A 16,795-nucleotide genomic window follows, 5' to 3' on the forward strand; every position below is an offset into this window, starting at 1 on the left:
TTATGTTTTATGCGTTTTGCATTTGGTGGCGACAGGTCGCCAAGGACGAAAGTGACAGGCGACAAAGGACCCGGGGAGTCAGGTTCGTGTATGCAGGCAATTAATAAGCCAGAAAAATGCGACCGTAGCTTGGAGGTCCTGTCCGGTGTCCTGTCCGACTGCGAAAGGGTGCAAGATAAGTATCTATTATAAATATTCATACATTCGCGGCAAGCTCACAGACGACATTAAGGCATGTCCGACGGGTCCTTTGAAGGAACTGTCTTTCAACCGCCTGTCTACTTTCTAGGCCTTTCAAATCCCCAGGCATTGCTGGGCCCTATTCATGGGTCTGGGCTATTCTTCATTTAAATCAAACTTGACAGCAAAAGAGTGGTCTTTTGTCCACTTGAAAAGCCGCCCAATTCCTGGGGCTTTCGGTGACCCAAAAAAAAAGGAAACTATGTAAGGCCATTGAAGGCAACATGTTTGTGGTTATAATTACATGTTTATAAGCATATTTTTTTTGAAATTTCAGTAGGTAGGAGTATGAAATTAGAGTAAGCCTTTAATTTCAATCCTTAAGATTGCTTTTCCAAAATTATATTTTAGGCTAGACCGATAGTTGGGTAGCTTTGGTAAACCAAAAAGTGTAGGCTTACCAAAATATGAACGGAGACTTTCTCCAGTCTCGTCTCGGTTATCAATACCCAACAATCGCAGCAATCCACGTTGAAGCAATGAAATTAGCGAACCGCAAACAAGACTTCAAATTACCCGGCATTCATCCCAAATCAGATGCAAAAAAATTCGCACCAGGCTGTCAGATTTTGCGAAGGGGCTCTGCAGTAAGAGGGGGTTATTGGAAAAGTATATTTATATGGCAAAGTATATATACATACATATATCTGAGGAATGCAATGGGATCGATTGCCATCGACAGCCGCTCACAATGGATTGGCAGTAAATCATGAAAATTAAAGAGGCTGCAAGTAGCGAGTTGTGGAGAAGAAAAGGGTAGCCGTAGCCTCTCGGTGGAAAGAAAGAAAAAGCAAGTTGCAACCAGGCAGACATCCGCATCTCCGCATGGCACACTTCCAACTGTGGCGCATAATTAAAATGCAACATAAATAAACATAAGCAGTGATAAATTGGCCAGCGAGCCAGCGGAAATGTGCGTTAATCCAATTAAATGGGCCATTTGTGCGGCTGAAATGCGAAAAAGTTGTTCTAAAGAAAGGTAGCAGAAATACTTGAAACTAATACTAGTTTTGCAGCTGCAACTGCAACTTAAGCTATTGCAGTTGACAAAAGGGACTTTTATAGTCTGAAGAGGATCTGGGACAATGTCCTTTAGACAGCGTCTATGCGTCTAGTCGGTGTCTCCGGCCAGTTGGTTTGTTTTGGCCGACTGTTTTCTTTGTTTGGCTTGTTTCGGGCCGCAAGCGATTTTCTTTTTTTGTGACACAGTGGGCCAGGCCAGGACTCTTGTACAGCTTGTACTTGGAAATTCTCAATTTAACCACTTCAACGGGGCATCATGTAAACATCCATTAAGCAGCGATTTGAACAAATCAAAGTCAGCAACAGAAGCAGGCAGGGTACTGGCAGGGACTACTGGCTGGCACGTGCCGGATGGATGATAACACGGGCAGAGGCCGCATCCTTGCCAATAAACTGCAACGTAATGGGGCCCATTGTACACAATGCAAACCCTGTTTACACAGACGACGTCCGCCACCCTGGGGAGTACTCCTCGAGATGTGGCTGGGATGGGGGTCGAAAAGGCGACCCCTCGAAAAAGTTAAACTTGTTCAATTTGCATGAGTCGCGCGGTCTCGAGTCTAAAACGATACTTTGCCCAAAAAACTTTGTCCATAAAGCAGCTGCACCAAATAAAGGCAGAGCCAGAGCTCGTGGACAGACGTGAGGGGGGAATAATGAGCACGCGTCCTTTGTTCCCATCACGACACATATTCCGTTTCCATGTCCTTTGCCTGTTAAGCCGCCACCTAAGCAAACGGACACGTGCAACACAGGGAGATACAAGGACAAGGGTGAAACCAAAAGGGGGTTCAAACTCCCCAAAATAAAAAATGTAATAACTAAGATTTCAAAAATACTAGTATTTAGCTCTTCTTAATAATATAGTTTATAATACCCCCCTTCATATATTTTTTCGTACGCTCCTGAAGAGAGGAATAGTCCTAAGGTAAAACGGCCATGTGTGGGGAACGCCGGCTGATATATTGTTTACAAGAAGCCAGAGTCCTTTGAAAATGCCTTCTAATGGCCAGGTCCCAGTTTTTGCAGGGTTTCTTGCGTGGTTGACCTTGGCTGCAGGATTGCAGAAGCAACCCTGGCAATTCCTGGAAATTTGCATATTCACGCACTCTCCTCGTAAAGATGGTCACCCTCCTGCGGGGATTTCGGTGTGACAATTAATTTTGCGCAGCTCATTAGGCCATTAAGGAATCCCTCGCCAGGGGGTGGCTTAAAATATGGATTCCAAACTTGCCATTCCACCAAATTGGGCTACATAAAAGTTAATGCCAGGGCCCCTTCTGTTTTGAAATGACAGGTGAACGAGGTCAATTGTGAATCTTGAAACTGTCAGGGCACACCTTGAATGCAGCCCTGCCCCGGTGAATGACAACTAAAAAGGCAAGACAGGCAACAATTTCCAAAAGTTTGAGGTTCTTGAAAATAATGGCAAAAAAAGCAAAAACCATTAAGGAGGAGTACGAATCCCAGGAGCTACTGTCGCTGGATGAACCCATCATATATCCCCCGGAATTTACGGTGAAGATGGACAACACGGCTAGCTCCAACGAGGAAAGCGGTGAGGAGACCGCAAAAGATGGTCATCAGGATCGCAAGAACTGGGACTCCTTCGACCCCGAAATGGATGAGAAGGCTGAGAGGGAGATGGAGGAGGCAGATGTTCGGAACAAAGACACCGAGGAGGACCTGCGCCAGATGAATGGTGAGTGCTGGGCTGTGTCTCCCCAAGGTGAAAAGTTCAGACATTCATCAGAAACTTTCTTTTCCCCCATCCAGAGCTGAGTCTCCTCTCGACTGCCGCCATGATAGCCTACATCCAGGGCCTGGAGTCACAGCTCTTCGAGTTGGGTCAGCGCGAGGCCCGTGAGCTCACCCGGAGCAAACACCTGCGCATCTTCGGCGCCCCTCGCCGTCGCTCCAACAAGTGAAAAAATGTAACCTAAGTGCCAAATCAGCTTATGCCGCTGCTGCTGCTCCTGCTGCCTTTGCTGACTTTGATGGCATCTGATATCGAATAAAGGTTCGTCAATGAAACTGACTCCATTCTACTTCCCTTCTTGTTTCCGACTGGCAAGTATAGCTCCAGATGGGCCAGGAAATGGCCAAGTCAAAGCCACAGTTGCATGAAAGCCGCTTACCGGCTTAGTTTCACAAACTGGACAACCATCGAAATTCGCCCACAACATAGGATAGTCGGGAATGAAGTCATAAAAACAAATGGCTTTAATTTATTTTTCAGGGAATTTAATTTAAGAAACTGGGGAGACACAGTGTGTCAGACACTATATACATTTAAAAAAAAAACTTTTTATAAAAATTTAAGTGAGGAAAAGACAAGCAAGTACACTTTAGTTATGTCCAACTGTAGTTCGCAGGAAATATACTTATAATCTGATGGTGGAGTGTAGACATTGCTTCTGAGAATGCTGGGCATTAATCATATATGTATGTATTAAAGATGACTTTCTTAGAACTCTGCCATCCGGTTTAGTGATGCTGGAAGTTCCTATGCTGGAAATTCCAAGATTCTAGGAAAACCTCCTGATAAGCACAATAATCTGTATAAGAAGTAACCTCGAGTATATAAAAATAAATGTTTTTATTTTCCCATAATCTTATGGTTTCTGTATTTTAATTGATTTGTAGAACTGGCAGTGTTGGATTCCAGTGACCGATTTGCTGAATATCAAACTGGATTATTTTTACATTATAATCTATCCACTCCCTGAACTGGGAAACATCGGTGTAGACAGCCGGGACGTTCTCCGTGCCGCACTGGACACCGAAGCTGACGATGCCAATTTGCTCGAAGCGGTTGGGATTGCCTCTTAGGGGACATACCAAGGCAGATCCACCATCGACATTGCAGGCATCATTGTTGTTTTCACCTCCAGCGCAGACTACACCAACGGGCAGTTCGTAGTCTAGTCCCAAACTTGTCCGCCTCAGTCGATTCTGGCACGTGTTCTTGTTCACCACGGGCAGGTTAATCTTCCTCAGAATTGGGGAAAAGTGGTCATCTGAGGATTTTCTCTTGCCCCAGCCCGCCAAGTAGCAGCGGTCCTTGATCTGTCGGGACCTTCCGAGGTAAGGCAAGCAGATGGACCCTATGTGATCCCCCAACTGGAATGGCCAGTTGAGGAAAAGAAGCGCCAAGTTATTGGCTCCCGTTTCTGCTTGGAATGCCTCATGCCGTAAAATTCGAACTATAGTTCGCTCCTGCCTCTTAAAGGATTCCCTATTCGATTCCAAGTCCCAATCTCCAGCTCTGACCACGATATCCGCCAAGGACTTGCCCAAGACGACATGAGCCGCTGTAAGAACCACTCCGGGAGCTACTAGGGTACCTCCGCCGAATAAAATATCCTTATGGAAAAGAGCTATAGCCCAGGGGAACTCCGCAGGTCTTGCCTCGTCTCCAGAGTGCTCCAGATTCGAGTCCAGGCCTCTGGGATTTGACCAGCCACAATGCTTAAATTGGTTGTCATTCTTTTGCAGCGGAGTCATTATAAGCGTTCCGTCTTCAACCTGGGGAGGAGTGGAGGTAGTGGAAGTGGTTTGTTGTGGGATGGAGCTGACTACCGCCACCGGCTGGAACAAAATCGATAAAAATGCGACTCTTCTAAGGCATCAGATCTTACTTGCTCCTTGCTACTTGCACTGTCCTCGTCGACTTCTCTCTGCACTTCGCAGCACAGTTCGGAATCGTGGCACGTGAACTTAGCTAAGGTGTTGATGGTGGCTTGTCTTAAGCAATATCTGGGAGCTAAACAACGATATTGGAAAGAACAAGGTACCCCAGCCTGACACCAACCAAGGACACATGCCACGAGAAATATTCTTAGCGACCAGTGCTCCGACATTTTAATGCCGTGAACTTTTTCGCATCACTGTCGTCTAAAGGGAGGTTGTTTTACTTAAATGGGTCTGACGGCTCTCGATTGGGGCTTATCAGTTCCACATAATTGAATTAAAATAAAACCAAATACACATATTTTTATAAGTATACATGAATTATATATGAATTGATTGAATTATATAATTATAATTCACTCTTAGAATCTCTAAGAAAAGTTTTATTGACGAAAAAATAAAGAGAATTACATAAGATTCTTTAATTATTAAGATATATAGGTTGTTATTTATTTAAAATCTGGATTGAAAACTCATTTCCTATAATTTCCCATCAGTTGGGGAGACTTGGACCTAGTCGGGGGTGACACTTCAGGGACTGATGTCATTTTCTGCCGAATCCAATCTCGGAAATAGAGCACATCAGTGTAGACTCCCGGGATGCCCTTCTTACCACAACCGTTACCCCAATTGACGATACCAACCTGGACGTAGCGAGATGGGTCCTCCGTCATAGGGCAAAACAGGCTAGATCCTCCATCGCCAGTGCAGGCATCTTCATTCTCCTCTCCGCCAGCGCACAGTAGACTTTCAGGCAGATGAAAGGTATTACCCAACTGTGTGGTTCGTAGTCGGGACTGGCAGTCTGTGAAGTTCACCAGAGGCAAATCTGCTACCTTCAATACTGTCGAGAAATTCTCGTCCGTGAAATTCTTCTTTCCCCATCCGCTCATCAAGCACTCCTTGCCTTCGAAACTAGTGTCTGATTCTGGTAAGCAAATGGTCCGGATGTGATCCGCCAGTTCGAAGGGCGTTTCCAAGAAATATAGCGCCAAATCACTGGATCCTGTCCTAATACGGAAGTCTTCGTGGGACTCAATGCGGGCCACAGATCTCTCCTGCGGCTTGAAGGTCTCACGGGTAGAATTCAGGTCCCAATCGCCTGCTCTGATCCGAAGATCTTCCAGATTCACTTCATTCATGATATGATAAGCTGAAAGGACTATACCCGGAGCCAACAGCGACCCGGCGGCAAAATACTGTCCCTTGTTGAAAAACGCCACCGTCCAGGGAAATTCTCCAGGTCTGGCTTCCTCTGAAGTTTGTAACAGAAAGCCTAAGCCTTCAGAATTGGAGACGCCGCATTGTGAGTAATCTTTTGATGGCTAAATACCAAATTATTAGCTTCAAATATATTCACCGAAATGTATAAAGTCCTACCTTTTTATCCTCATCCTCTTTTTCCTCAATCTTGCAGCAAACTTGAAAGTCATTGCAGAATACCGTATCAATGCTTCGGTAGATAATTTGCTGGGTTTCTGGGCACTGTGATGGGTGAATGCAATACTTAAGATCCGAGCATGGTTCTCCAGCATTGCTCCTTTCAAGGATGCAGACCAGCAGAACAATTCCAAGAGTCCAGAGTCTTGCCATGTTTTGAGTCGAGAGAACACACAGAATGGACTGAGTCTCGTTCAAGATTTTAATTTATAGGACTCCGCTTAGGCTTATCTGCAATTGTTACTTCTTTTTTTTATACTTTTTTTTAAAATGTGAATATATTTTTAATGAGGCATTGGTTATGATAAGGACTTTAAACAGTCATTCCAAGAATGTGATTCATGTGACCCCGCAACATACCTCTTAAATTATTTTATTCACTTAAAATTTGAATACAATTTTTCAAAATATTATTTAAAATTAAAAAAACTATAATATATACCATTGACTCTGTCTTTTATTAATTCTTTGCAATAGTAAAAATTTTTAATGTATTTTTATTAGATTAGGTATGCTCTAATATAATAGAATGCATTGCACAAATATATGTACTTAATATTATTAGAATATTTTCATTGTTTTTGTATAATGATTCATTTGTCGCCCATTATAAATAGTGGGTATTTCAAGAGCTCAACAGTATGTGGTGCTTGCGATTATGTTCTTATTAAATATGAAGGAATCATTTCTGATTTTAATCGTAATTTTTAGACATTTGTGTTTCTTTATTAAGCTCATCTACTAGAACCCTATAGATATGCCAAGAAACTCATATACATATGAGTATTACTTAGTTTAAACTTTACAATTGAAACACTAATATATGTGTTTCACATATAGCCTTCACATATTTAAATTATATTTAATGAACCAAATATTTAACTCCAAAATATATTTCTTATCAGCGCTTATGGTACTTTGCTTATTTCTTGGGAATTGCCATTTTTGGCAATTCACAAATATAATTATTCTTGGGTATTTCTTAAGATCAAAAATAAATATTTTGTCATATCAAGGTTCAACTGTATTTTCTAGGAACTTCACATGGTTTTGGTAACCGGGGAGGGAATGTGTCTGGCATCGGGCATTAGTCGGGCATTAAAGCTTTACCAAGAGCTCTGGCATTTACTTGGATGGGCTTCCTGAGCTCTTAGTTAGCCCCTCACACCCGTAGTCGTATATGCCCTCCCCTTTGGAGTAACTCAATTCAAAGCAAATAGTAGCCAGCCATTTTATCACATGGATTTGTGCTAATTTTTCCATTTCCTCGCTCGCCTGGGGAGTTGCATTGCATTGAACCCTATCCGAATGGAGTTGGAGTTGCTGTTGGCACGATGGAAGTTCTCGAGTTTCCAGGACTCTTAAGTTGATTAAATTTCACGCGATTTGATTCGATTTTCAATTATACCAACACGGAGAGCCTTAAATCCATTATGCTAAATAAATACATCCATCTCCCGGCTTCGCTTCTCCAACTGCGTGTCAGTTATCAAAAACTCCCAAACTGAAAGCCGGAAAAGGGAAAGCTGGGCAAAGCTTTTTGATGCCCGTCCAAACAACTTCCTGCCATAGCCCTGCAACTGTCTGGATCTGTCTGCCTGTCTGTCGGACTCGGTGATGATGCAGTGTCCGTGTCCTGACTTCCCTTCTTACCCGGAAAGAATCTCGTGTTTGTTGTCCCTTTTTTTTGGTGGTTGCGGGTGCAAATGTTTATCGGCTTCAAAGGGATTCTATGGCGATTTGGGGTTTGTCAAAACACGGCATTACCCAGTCTCCTTCGACAGTCAAACGACATTTGAATGCAACATGTGTCCATGATTCGGGCTTTGTTAATTTGCAACCCCCAGGACTTTAAGGGTGGATCGGACGCCTCTGCCTAATAGAATATGCTCATTATGGGATTCCAAGTTGAGTGGGTTTCAGTGTTCCACGCATAACTCTAACTAAATTATTATAAATGAATTCATAATCTTCTCCAGGCATAGTTATGTTCTACGTGGGGTGGTTTCAAGTACTCTACCGCCCCACCCTTCACAGGAATGTGAAATATTCAAATATGAGCGAAAGGATTCGCCATTTATTTGTGGGCTTACTCTGATTGAATTTACTGCGTACTTTTCGAGGGATAGGAAGTCATTTATATCATTTAATACATCTACAATTTATATAAATTCTATGTTTGACATTTTTTCTCTATCCACCAATTGAATTTCAATTGCTTTGTTGAATAAATTTAATTGAATCGATACAGACAGTCGGGAATTGGCTTTTTATTGAATTTGTTGATTGGAAAATGACTGTTAGTTGGTATTTGAATAGAACATTAATTTAGTTACTTTATGCATAGTTTAACATATAGAAGCATCATTATTTGTGTGAACAATGTCTTCAACAATGTTACAGTTACGCAACGTACCTATTTTTTATAGTTTCATGAGAGACTCTATCCTGGGAATGCCGTTTGCATTTAATTACCTGAACAAACGGCAGAAACACAAGTGCATACATCTAATTATGGTTAAGAGCCAGCTACTGGCACGCATTGTATGCTAATTTATGCAAATCTGCCCACAAATCATATCAATTCCACTTGCAGATAATTGCATTTTGAGGCGCCCCATTCCCCAACAAAAAAAATGTTTTATTTTAAAAACAGCATTAAATTAGCAGCAAGTGCAGCATAAATTTCACACCGAAGATATACCGACCAAAGTGCGTTCCCAGGGCAATTCACTTGGCTGAATCCATTGTCTCTCCCCTTCTTTTTTGATTCGGTGGAGGTTTGGGGCATGCCCCATGCCCCATTCGTGGGGCAGACACAAAGAAAATCCCAGCTAAGTTCGCTAAACCCAAACAGGCAGCATCGGCAACACAAACAATAACAAGGGAGTATCTGTATCCTAGAAACCAGACAAAGGACGAGTAGATTTCAGCTAAAGAGAGAGAAAAACTTTAGTCCAAGGCCAAAGGATCCAGTTATTTGTAACAAAATAAGGTTTTATATTATTTCTCTCCCTGTATTATTTGCATCCTTTCAGAACTGTGTTTATCAAACAGAAGTCGCCGTCATCTCCGGTGTTTATGTTTGCTTATTCACTGAGAGGGAGTTGCTCCACCTGATCCAAAGGTTGCTCCTATTCAAATATTCCATAGCTCAGCATGGCAATTGCTCACTTGGGCACAGTTTGACCCCTCCTTCTCTGGATCCCTTGCTCCCCTGGCTCCATGTCCCTTCTCTACAGGTTAAAAAACTCATTAGGCAAATCCTTGGGCGACGGAAATTAAATAAAATCCTATTAGGCGCTCTATTTGCTGCCCTGTCAGTGGGATGGAAATGCGGTCTGGAATAGCTCCGCACTTAATTTATGGGCACGCATTTCTTTCCCGTTACGACATTTCAGCACAGACCCAAATCTAATTATGATAGATAGCACCACCACCCCAAACACCCGCACAGCACTCGGCCTCCCGAATCCCCTGGAAGAACTCTCGCCGTCGGTGCAGGTGCATTCTGTCACTTGGCCGGGTGTCAACCGCGGAATCTGCCTTAATGAAGATGGCCGGAAAGGTGGGACTGAGGGAAGGGCGTGGGGTGTGCTGGGTGGATATAGGGAGATTTCTGAAGAGCGTCACATCTATATCTTAACACATTGCTGATCAAAAGAATCGGAATACGCTTTGATTTCAGATCTTTCTTCTTTCGCATTTTCATACTTCCGCATAAATCGTTTTTTTTTCATTTTTTAAGTAGAGAAAATTCTAAATTGTAAAAATAATAAAAATAAAACATTTGAAATTTCTTGCTTTGACAAAATTATTTCTATCATTGATGGAAACTTTATGAGGGAACTAACCATAAGGCGTCTTTTAGAAAACCTCATATCATAGCATAATATTTTGAAAAATGCATGGGTGCATCTACGACCTCTTAGCAAAAAGGATATCTTTGCCAATATTCATCCGATTCTTAAGTGGAGTACCTTAAACGAATCGTAGATCGATTCTCCGCAAATCTGCATCAAAATCTGAGAACTTAATATTTTTAAGATTTTTTGTCACTTTTTATGGAAATGCGGAAAATGCATGGAACAGACATTATGAGGCACTCCGAAGTCCATATTTTGGCCAATATTTATCCGATTCTTAAGCGGAATACCTTAAACGATTTGTGGATCGATTCTTCGCAAATCTGCATCAAAATCTGAGAACTTAATATTTTTAAGATTTTTTGTCACTTTTTATGGAAATGCGGAAAATGCATGGAACAGACATTATGAGCCACTCCGAAGTCCATATTTTGGCCAATATTCATCAGATTCTTAAGCGGAATACCTTAAACGATTTGTGGATCGACTTTCTATCTATCTCCGAAGCACCCCTTTTGTTTCCTCTTGAAGTTGTATTTCCTTTTTTGTTTTATGCATGAAAACTGTTGGTAACCGATATTATTTTGCATTCTCTTTTTGAGGTTAAAACAAACAAAGCCAAATCCTGGAGAGGATGAGCTGGCCAAATGAAATTTTTCGACAATTTGGCAAATGTTAACTTTGCTAATTTGCATAAACCGCAGCCGCCACAAAAAAAGAAGCAGAACGAAGCCGTTAAGCCACCCCCAAGAAGGCAACACAAATTATAGAAAACTTCTGGCGAATGCAACATTTTTCGAGGGGTTATGGGGATCGGAGGGAGGGGTGGACTTTGGGGCGGTGACGGCCAGACCACACCAGACCAGACCAGACGACGACCAACTGACTGAGTCCTGTTGGATCCTGGCGGCTCACTTTCACTGAACGAGTCGCCTGTAATCCCCAGCGAAGGCTGCCAGACACGTGCACACGGCCCGGCAATTTGACTGTCTGTGTGTGAGTGTTTCTGCGCTTGTAAGTGTGACAGTGTCGGTGTGTGTGTGTGTGTTTGGACTAAGGACTAACGAAGGACGATCCAAGGAGGGCTAGACTAAAAAACATTAAAACACTAAAAACTAATAATAAAACTTTGTGGAAAAACTAAAAAAATTTAACATTAATTTTATTCGGTTTTTAAGAATAAATAATTATAACTGATATTATTTACTTTATTAAAATTAATATATTTAAAATCTAATTTATTTTTTGTTTTTCTTACTTTTCTCAGTGCATTTTAGCCACAAACTGTAATGCAATGTTGGCACACCCCGCGTTTCCTCTTCAGGCGGAAGTCTATGCGATAATGATGGATTGTTTACAACAATGCAAGGGTCCTGCGCCAGGACCAACCGTCGTCCTGCCACAAACGCCTGAAAGAAACATTTTCTAGCCACGAATTGTGTGCATTTGAGCGTGTCGCTATTGTGAATTTTGAATAAGTTTTTGGCTAAATGATTTGATTATGCCCGAAAGGGGAATCACACCAAGGGGGAGTGGTGCGGTGTAAGCCAAAAAGGGGGTTTAGCTTCTTCTGCTTGGCAGCTAATGAGCTAAGGGTTATTAAACCTTTTCAAAGCCATTATGGCCATAAGTCGCTGAGATACAATTTGTATCTTATACTAGTCTACGTACTAAACCAGGCAGTCTTCTACCATGTTGGCCAATTCTTCTCACTCCTCTCGGACTCGGGCGCCAGCAACCACCACTCTCTCTATATTTCTCAGTCAGCTGTTTTAACAGCGGCGATTTCGTGCTCTGTTAACTGCTCTCTCTCCCACTGGTAACGGTACGAATTTGTATCTCGTAATTGAGTATCTCTTATACATGCGTATCTCGTAAATACTGTCGCTTATGAATGCATTTTAAAAGCAAAGTGAAAAGCCGGCTTCTAAGTCAGCTGTTTTAACAGAGGTCGTATTGCACTATAAGAGTCAGTGCATCTATTTAATTTATACCTGTGAAGTCTTACGTAAGAAATATATAGAACGTAGTTTATGTGGAAAAGTTTTTAGAAAAACTAAACTAAAATCTTCTGAAAACACATTAAAAGTATTTACTTTTCTTCAACTCTCTCTCTCTCTCTTTTCATTAACAGTTTGTATCTCGTATACGTTTCGTATCTCGTAGATACTTCGGGTATACTACCTATACGAATACAGAGAGCCGCGGAATAGTGTGCCTCAAAAGAACGACTGCCACTCAGTATTCATTCACTTATTTTTCTCGCGCTGAGCGGTTGCGGAGCGGATGTTTGGAAAAATTGACGGTTGGAAAAGCGGAAAACGGAGCGGTTCCTTCGTAGCTAGCGGTCTATACGGTTCGCCATTTCCGTTTGCATGTCGCGTTCACCATTCGCCCGGCTTTCGATGCCGTTTGTTGTTTGAATTGGCCAAACACTAGGAGTGTATCCGAGTGTATCGCGGGTGTGCGGATGTGTGGCTGCGGCTAAACATAATTTTTGCGCGTTTGCTGCGCGTTGACAGCTGCCGAGTTGCAGCAAAAAAAAAAAGCAGAAAAGTGCAAAAAAGCTGAAAAGTGCAAAAGAGAAACGGCAGACAGCAAAACAAACACTGCAAACAAGCCAGGCAGAAGCCAAAACGAAGCGAAACAAACCTCGAAAACCCACACACACCTGCTGCCTGTTGTCCGGGTGTGTTGTTTGTGTGTTAGTGTTTTGGTCCAGAAGGCCAAAAAGTGCAAGCGGGATAGCGAGTTGTGATTTTTCGGCGCCCAGGCCCCAGGGAGGGCCACCGTAGCCAGAACACGAGTAAGTCTCCTATCGCCCAAGTTCAATGACTTTGGCCAGACTTAATGAGTTCCACCTCCACCCTTTTGAACTCGGCCCGGCCATACGCTCCCTGATAACAACAGGCGACAAAAACCCATTTACATATAATTATCTCGACAACAGCCCCCTCTATCGGCCCATCTTTTTCACTAACCCTACAGTTGGTGTTCTATAATTTAGACTTTAATTTTTTGTCACTTGATAGTTGAGTCACTCCATAAGAAATTACTAGTTCTATCTATCATAGTTCTACTGCCCTTCGATCGAAGACGAATATGTTAATTTAAGCAGCTGTTGGCAGCGTTTTGTTGTGTTTATTTGCTCCGTTTCCCAAAATGAACTTGTCAATTGCTCAATGATTGCCGTCAATTATCAGTGTCGTCGATGGTATCACTCACTTTGCCAGATAACCGCCCAGCGATAGCTATAACGATTTTCCAGCTGGCCATAGATTGGTCTTCTTGCGGAAAGGAGGAAATCGCCAAGCAGCCATATCGAATGGTTTCCACTTTCCAATCAGTCGGACTTCGTTGCCTTGCACAATTTTCTGGGATCGGTACTACCAGGGCCGTAGCTAGCATGGGGCAGGTGGGGCGGTGCCCCAGGGCCCCTGAAGGGAAGGGGCCCCGCCGGGGCAAAAGACTTCCGTATAGGGGGCCCCAAATTTACTTGTTGCCCCAGGGCCCCCGAGGCTCTAGCTACGGCCCTGGGTACTACGTATGCGTAATATTATTGCGCATACGCCACATGGCGCCCCATCGATAAGGGCCACGGCGGAATGGTTATTGTTTATTAAATTTCGGTTTGTCATTGATTCAATTAATAATCCCATTGGGAATGATTGGGGAATGGTTGATTTCTGGTAGCCGAAGCAGCCATCAACTTCAGTTTCGCAACCCTAATGGGTTTCATGAGTAATGGGCAAAAATGGACTCCCTACCCATTGCACTTCTTTGATAAGATTAGGCTGGTACTCGATTCTGTGGAAATTATTAATGAATTTCCAGAAAGCCAGTGAAATGCTGATGGTTCATTGCACAAACATTACCAAAACGAAAGCAAAAGTGGGATAACTCTTCTCCAACCTTGGAATTATGCAACTTTAGCGCCGATTGCCATAAAGAAAACTCCACACCGAAAACGTGGCTGGGACTGTAATTTCTAGCATTTTAATTATGGCTGTTGCCACAACAATCATAATGGGTTTACCATTACCTACACGGGGTACCCCTACTCCGTGGCAAAGCCTCCAAAAAAAAAAAAAAACACACAACAACTGGCGCAATTTTCACGCACGTGCTGCCGCCACAGAAACCGGAAGCAAATAGGTGCGCCTGCGTCCGCCGGAGGTGTGCGTGTGTGCTTTATTTTTTAGAAAACATGGCTACACATGTAGCAAATTATTTGATTTGCATAATGAATGAAGACACCAAGCGCCGGACTAGAAAAAGGATTAAAACCGAGATAGTCTTCCAAAGGCAAAGTTTTTTCAACTTTAAAGACTTTAGCTTTTAAAGGGCATTTGTTCCGGAAACTCATGACATATTCCAGTTAAATATTTCTTTATATTAGGCCGCAAAAATTGGCTGTCAACAGAACCACAGGAAGTCGCCAAAAAAACAAAAAAGAGGTACTAAAGCAAGCCCCCGGGGTGGGGGTGGGGCAGAGACTTCTCGTGTCGCTGGGAAATAAATAAACCCACCGCTGGGGTTGCTGCTCCACATAGCCTGACATTTGCATACGCATATGGAAGAGGGGGGGAGGGGCGGACAAGTACCCGTAGGTGGTGGCGCTATCCCAGTTATATATCTTAACTACCTAACTTCATTTTGGGCCCCAAAGTCTGCCCGAATGTCTGCCTATTTCGGAGTTGACAACGCAAACACATCGCCCATAACCATATCTCATTTGGGCTCATATCATAAATTCCTTGAGGAAGAGCTCCGACTGATGCGATGGAGATATGGAGCTGGTGTACCGGGAAATGCTTGATATACTATAGCATATAGTATGCATATGGGAGAGTAAATTGTAGTTGTTGACTCTTCACAATTCCATGGGGCACAATCTTGTGGCATTAACCATTTGCAGGCACGCACTAATTTTTTTCTCTTCGCCTCGTTTTCTGCTATTTGTGTTTTTTTTTTTTCTGCTATGTGCTGGTTTTTTTGGTGTTATTCAAAAGTCAGCGACATGCTGGCCAAGTTTAGTTTAGGGCACGTTTGGCATTTTATGGTAATTTGTTTTATGCTGTTTCTCTTTATTTAAATTAAGGTTTTATATGAATTTTAAGCACGGCAAGGTTAGTTTGGCACCTTTTCTCGAGCCCATTTTACGGTCAACAACAATTGAAATCAACACCCAGTCTCACTCTGGTGTCTGGTATATGGTATCTCTGCGATACAAATGTATCTTTTTCATTGTGTCTAAGCTTTTGTTTGCTTCTGGCTTTGGCTTTTGCAATCTACTACTAGTGCGTTAGCCAGCAACTTGCCGAACTGGTTCTGATTCAAAAATTCATAACACAAACATCGTCCACATCCAACTTGGCAACACCTTCCAGCTCCGCCTCAGCGCTCCCCTTTCGCTCTCAAGTTCTTAAATTTTTTTGGCAACAGAGAACTTTTGTCGCCTGGCTGTGTTTCTCAAACCGGTAACCCCATATACACCCCCCTATATGTATACCTCCGAGGTTTTTAGTCAATGATGTTGAAGCTAATGCCGATGGTGTCATGTGTATGTCTTTGCTTTTTGCCTTGCGGTTTCACTTTATTTGGCTTTTTGGCCACTTCCTGGGGCTCTTAATTGGTTATTTCATTTCATTATTCAATTTGCTGCTTAATACAATTACTCTCTGTCCACCATTCACTTGGCAATCTTTTGAGCCAGCTTATGTTACTCCAATTTACGCTAATTACCCAGCCAAATAATGAGGCTTCCGCTGCTGCCATCAGCATCGAAATTTTATGGCCATCATGGACGCAAAGCCCTCCCCGCTATCAGGCTCTTATCTTGGGCTAATCTACCACAAATCCATGTATATATATATTCTTTTTCCAAAAGTGCGGAATCTGTTATTCCGCCATGACATAGTTTCTGCCGACTGCCGCAATTTGGGGTCTTAGGGCTCAAGATAAAGCCACCGACTGGCGGGTGCTTCAAGGCAGAGCCTCCAAATCGGTTCCCTGGCATAAATTTGTTTACATTTTTCCAGCCAGCTTAGCATTCAGACTAGAACAGCAGAGATAGTAAACAAAAATGTACTCAAAAAAACCTATAAATCCATGAAGAAATCAGGGAAGTAACTTGGGTTCAAAAACCCCTTAAAAATGTAGGACATAATATTTGTTGAATTTTAGTTCCCTTACCTGGTCATAAGGAAATTGGCAAATACAATTTTTAATTGGATTCTAAAAGTAGTTTATTATAAGCAAATTTATGAGCTCTTCACTCTTCCGATATCGTTTTCCGTTCCCAGGCGCAGCACACCTGTCCTTACACCTGTCATCGAGAGGATTTCCGTAGTTGTTTTCGCCCCGCAGACCCCCGGCCCTGAGCTCAGCTCTGGCACTTCAATAAAAGTTGAAATTGAGCTGAAGCCAGGAACTAAAGCCGGGAACCAGGAACCAGAAACCAGGCGAGCTAACAATTCCCCTATCGAAGTTTTATGGGTTAAATGTGAACTTTTATTGGCATTTATTATGGT

The 16,795-nt window shown here is 42.7% G+C and overlaps 4 protein-coding genes across 6 annotated transcripts in view; 2 read left to right on the forward strand and 2 right to left on the reverse strand.

Annotated features, from left to right (window-relative positions):
• The first annotated feature begins 2,567 nt into the window (after positions 1 to 2,567).
• On the forward strand, positions 2,568 to 3,295 carry wuc (Wake-up-call). The gene is made up of 2 exons (XM_017252371.3): positions 2,568 to 2,965; positions 3,040 to 3,295. The coding sequence occupies exons 1-2, from the start codon at positions 2,629 to 2,631 to the stop codon at positions 3,189 to 3,191; spliced, it is 489 nt and encodes a 162-aa protein (XP_017107860.2). The 5' UTR covers positions 2,568 to 2,628; the 3' UTR covers positions 3,192 to 3,295.
• A 599-nt stretch (positions 3,296 to 3,894) lies between these two features.
• Positions 3,895 to 5,141, reverse strand: LOC108132810 (phenoloxidase-activating factor 2-like). The gene is made up of 2 exons (XM_017252372.3): positions 4,905 to 5,141; positions 3,895 to 4,854 (listed from the first exon to the last, which is right to left on the reverse strand). Exons 1-2 carry the CDS (start codon positions 5,124 to 5,126, stop codon positions 3,895 to 3,897), a joined length of 1,182 nt encoding a protein of 393 aa, XP_017107861.2. The 5' UTR covers positions 5,127 to 5,141.
• Positions 5,142 to 5,305: 164 nt separating this feature from the next.
• LOC108132811 (phenoloxidase-activating factor 2-like) lies at positions 5,306 to 6,549 on the reverse strand. The gene is made up of 2 exons (XM_017252373.3): positions 6,337 to 6,549; positions 5,306 to 6,281 (listed from the first exon to the last, which is right to left on the reverse strand). The coding sequence occupies exons 1-2, from the start codon at positions 6,547 to 6,549 to the stop codon at positions 5,430 to 5,432; spliced, it is 1,065 nt and encodes a 354-aa protein (XP_017107862.2). The 3' UTR covers positions 5,306 to 5,429.
• A 5,957-nt stretch (positions 6,550 to 12,506) lies between these two features.
• LOC108132950 (neurofilament heavy polypeptide) overlaps positions 12,507 to 16,795 on the forward strand; it is a 35,428-nt gene continuing 31,139 nt past the window's right edge. For 2 of the 3 annotated variants that reach the window (XM_043210762.2, XM_017252558.3), the window contains exon 1: positions 12,508 to 13,068. The gene's annotated coding sequence lies outside the window, so the exon portion shown is untranslated. Of the gene's footprint in view, positions 13,069 to 16,795 lie in introns of all 3 variants that reach the window. The other variant, XM_017252556.3, reaches the window with a different exon arrangement.

This window comes from Drosophila bipectinata, chromosome 2R (assembly GCF_030179905.1).
Source record: "Drosophila bipectinata strain 14024-0381.07 chromosome 2R, DbipHiC1v2, whole genome shotgun sequence".
Taxonomy (NCBI): Eukaryota; Metazoa; Arthropoda; class Insecta; order Diptera; family Drosophilidae; genus Drosophila; species Drosophila bipectinata.

What these genes read in the sequence shown, in the direction of transcription:
- wuc (XM_017252371.3), top strand. Translation starts at nt 2,629, where the DNA reads ATGACAACTAAAAAGGCAAGACAGGCAACAATTTCCAAAAGTTTGAGG. An exon ending in GGACCTGCGCCAGATGAATG is followed by an intron (nt 2,966 to 3,039) that starts GTGAGTGCTGGG and finishes TCCCCCATCCAG; the next exon opens with AGCTGAGTCTCCTCTCGACT.
- LOC108132810 (XM_017252372.3), bottom strand. Translation starts at nt 5,126, where the DNA reads ATGTCGGAGCACTGGTCGCTAAGAATATTTCTCGTGGCATGTGTCCTT. An exon ending in GTGCAAGTAGCAAGGAGCAA is followed by an intron (nt 4,855 to 4,904) that starts GTAAGATCTGAT and finishes ATTTTGTTCCAG; the next exon opens with CCGGTGGCGGTAGTCAGCTC.
- LOC108132811 (XM_017252373.3), bottom strand. Translation starts at nt 6,549, where the DNA reads ATGGCAAGACTCTGGACTCTTGGAATTGTTCTGCTGGTCTGCATCCTT. An exon ending in AAGAGGATGAGGATAAAAAG is followed by an intron (nt 6,282 to 6,336) that starts GTAGGACTTTAT and finishes TTTGGTATTTAG; the next exon opens with CCATCAAAAGATTACTCACA.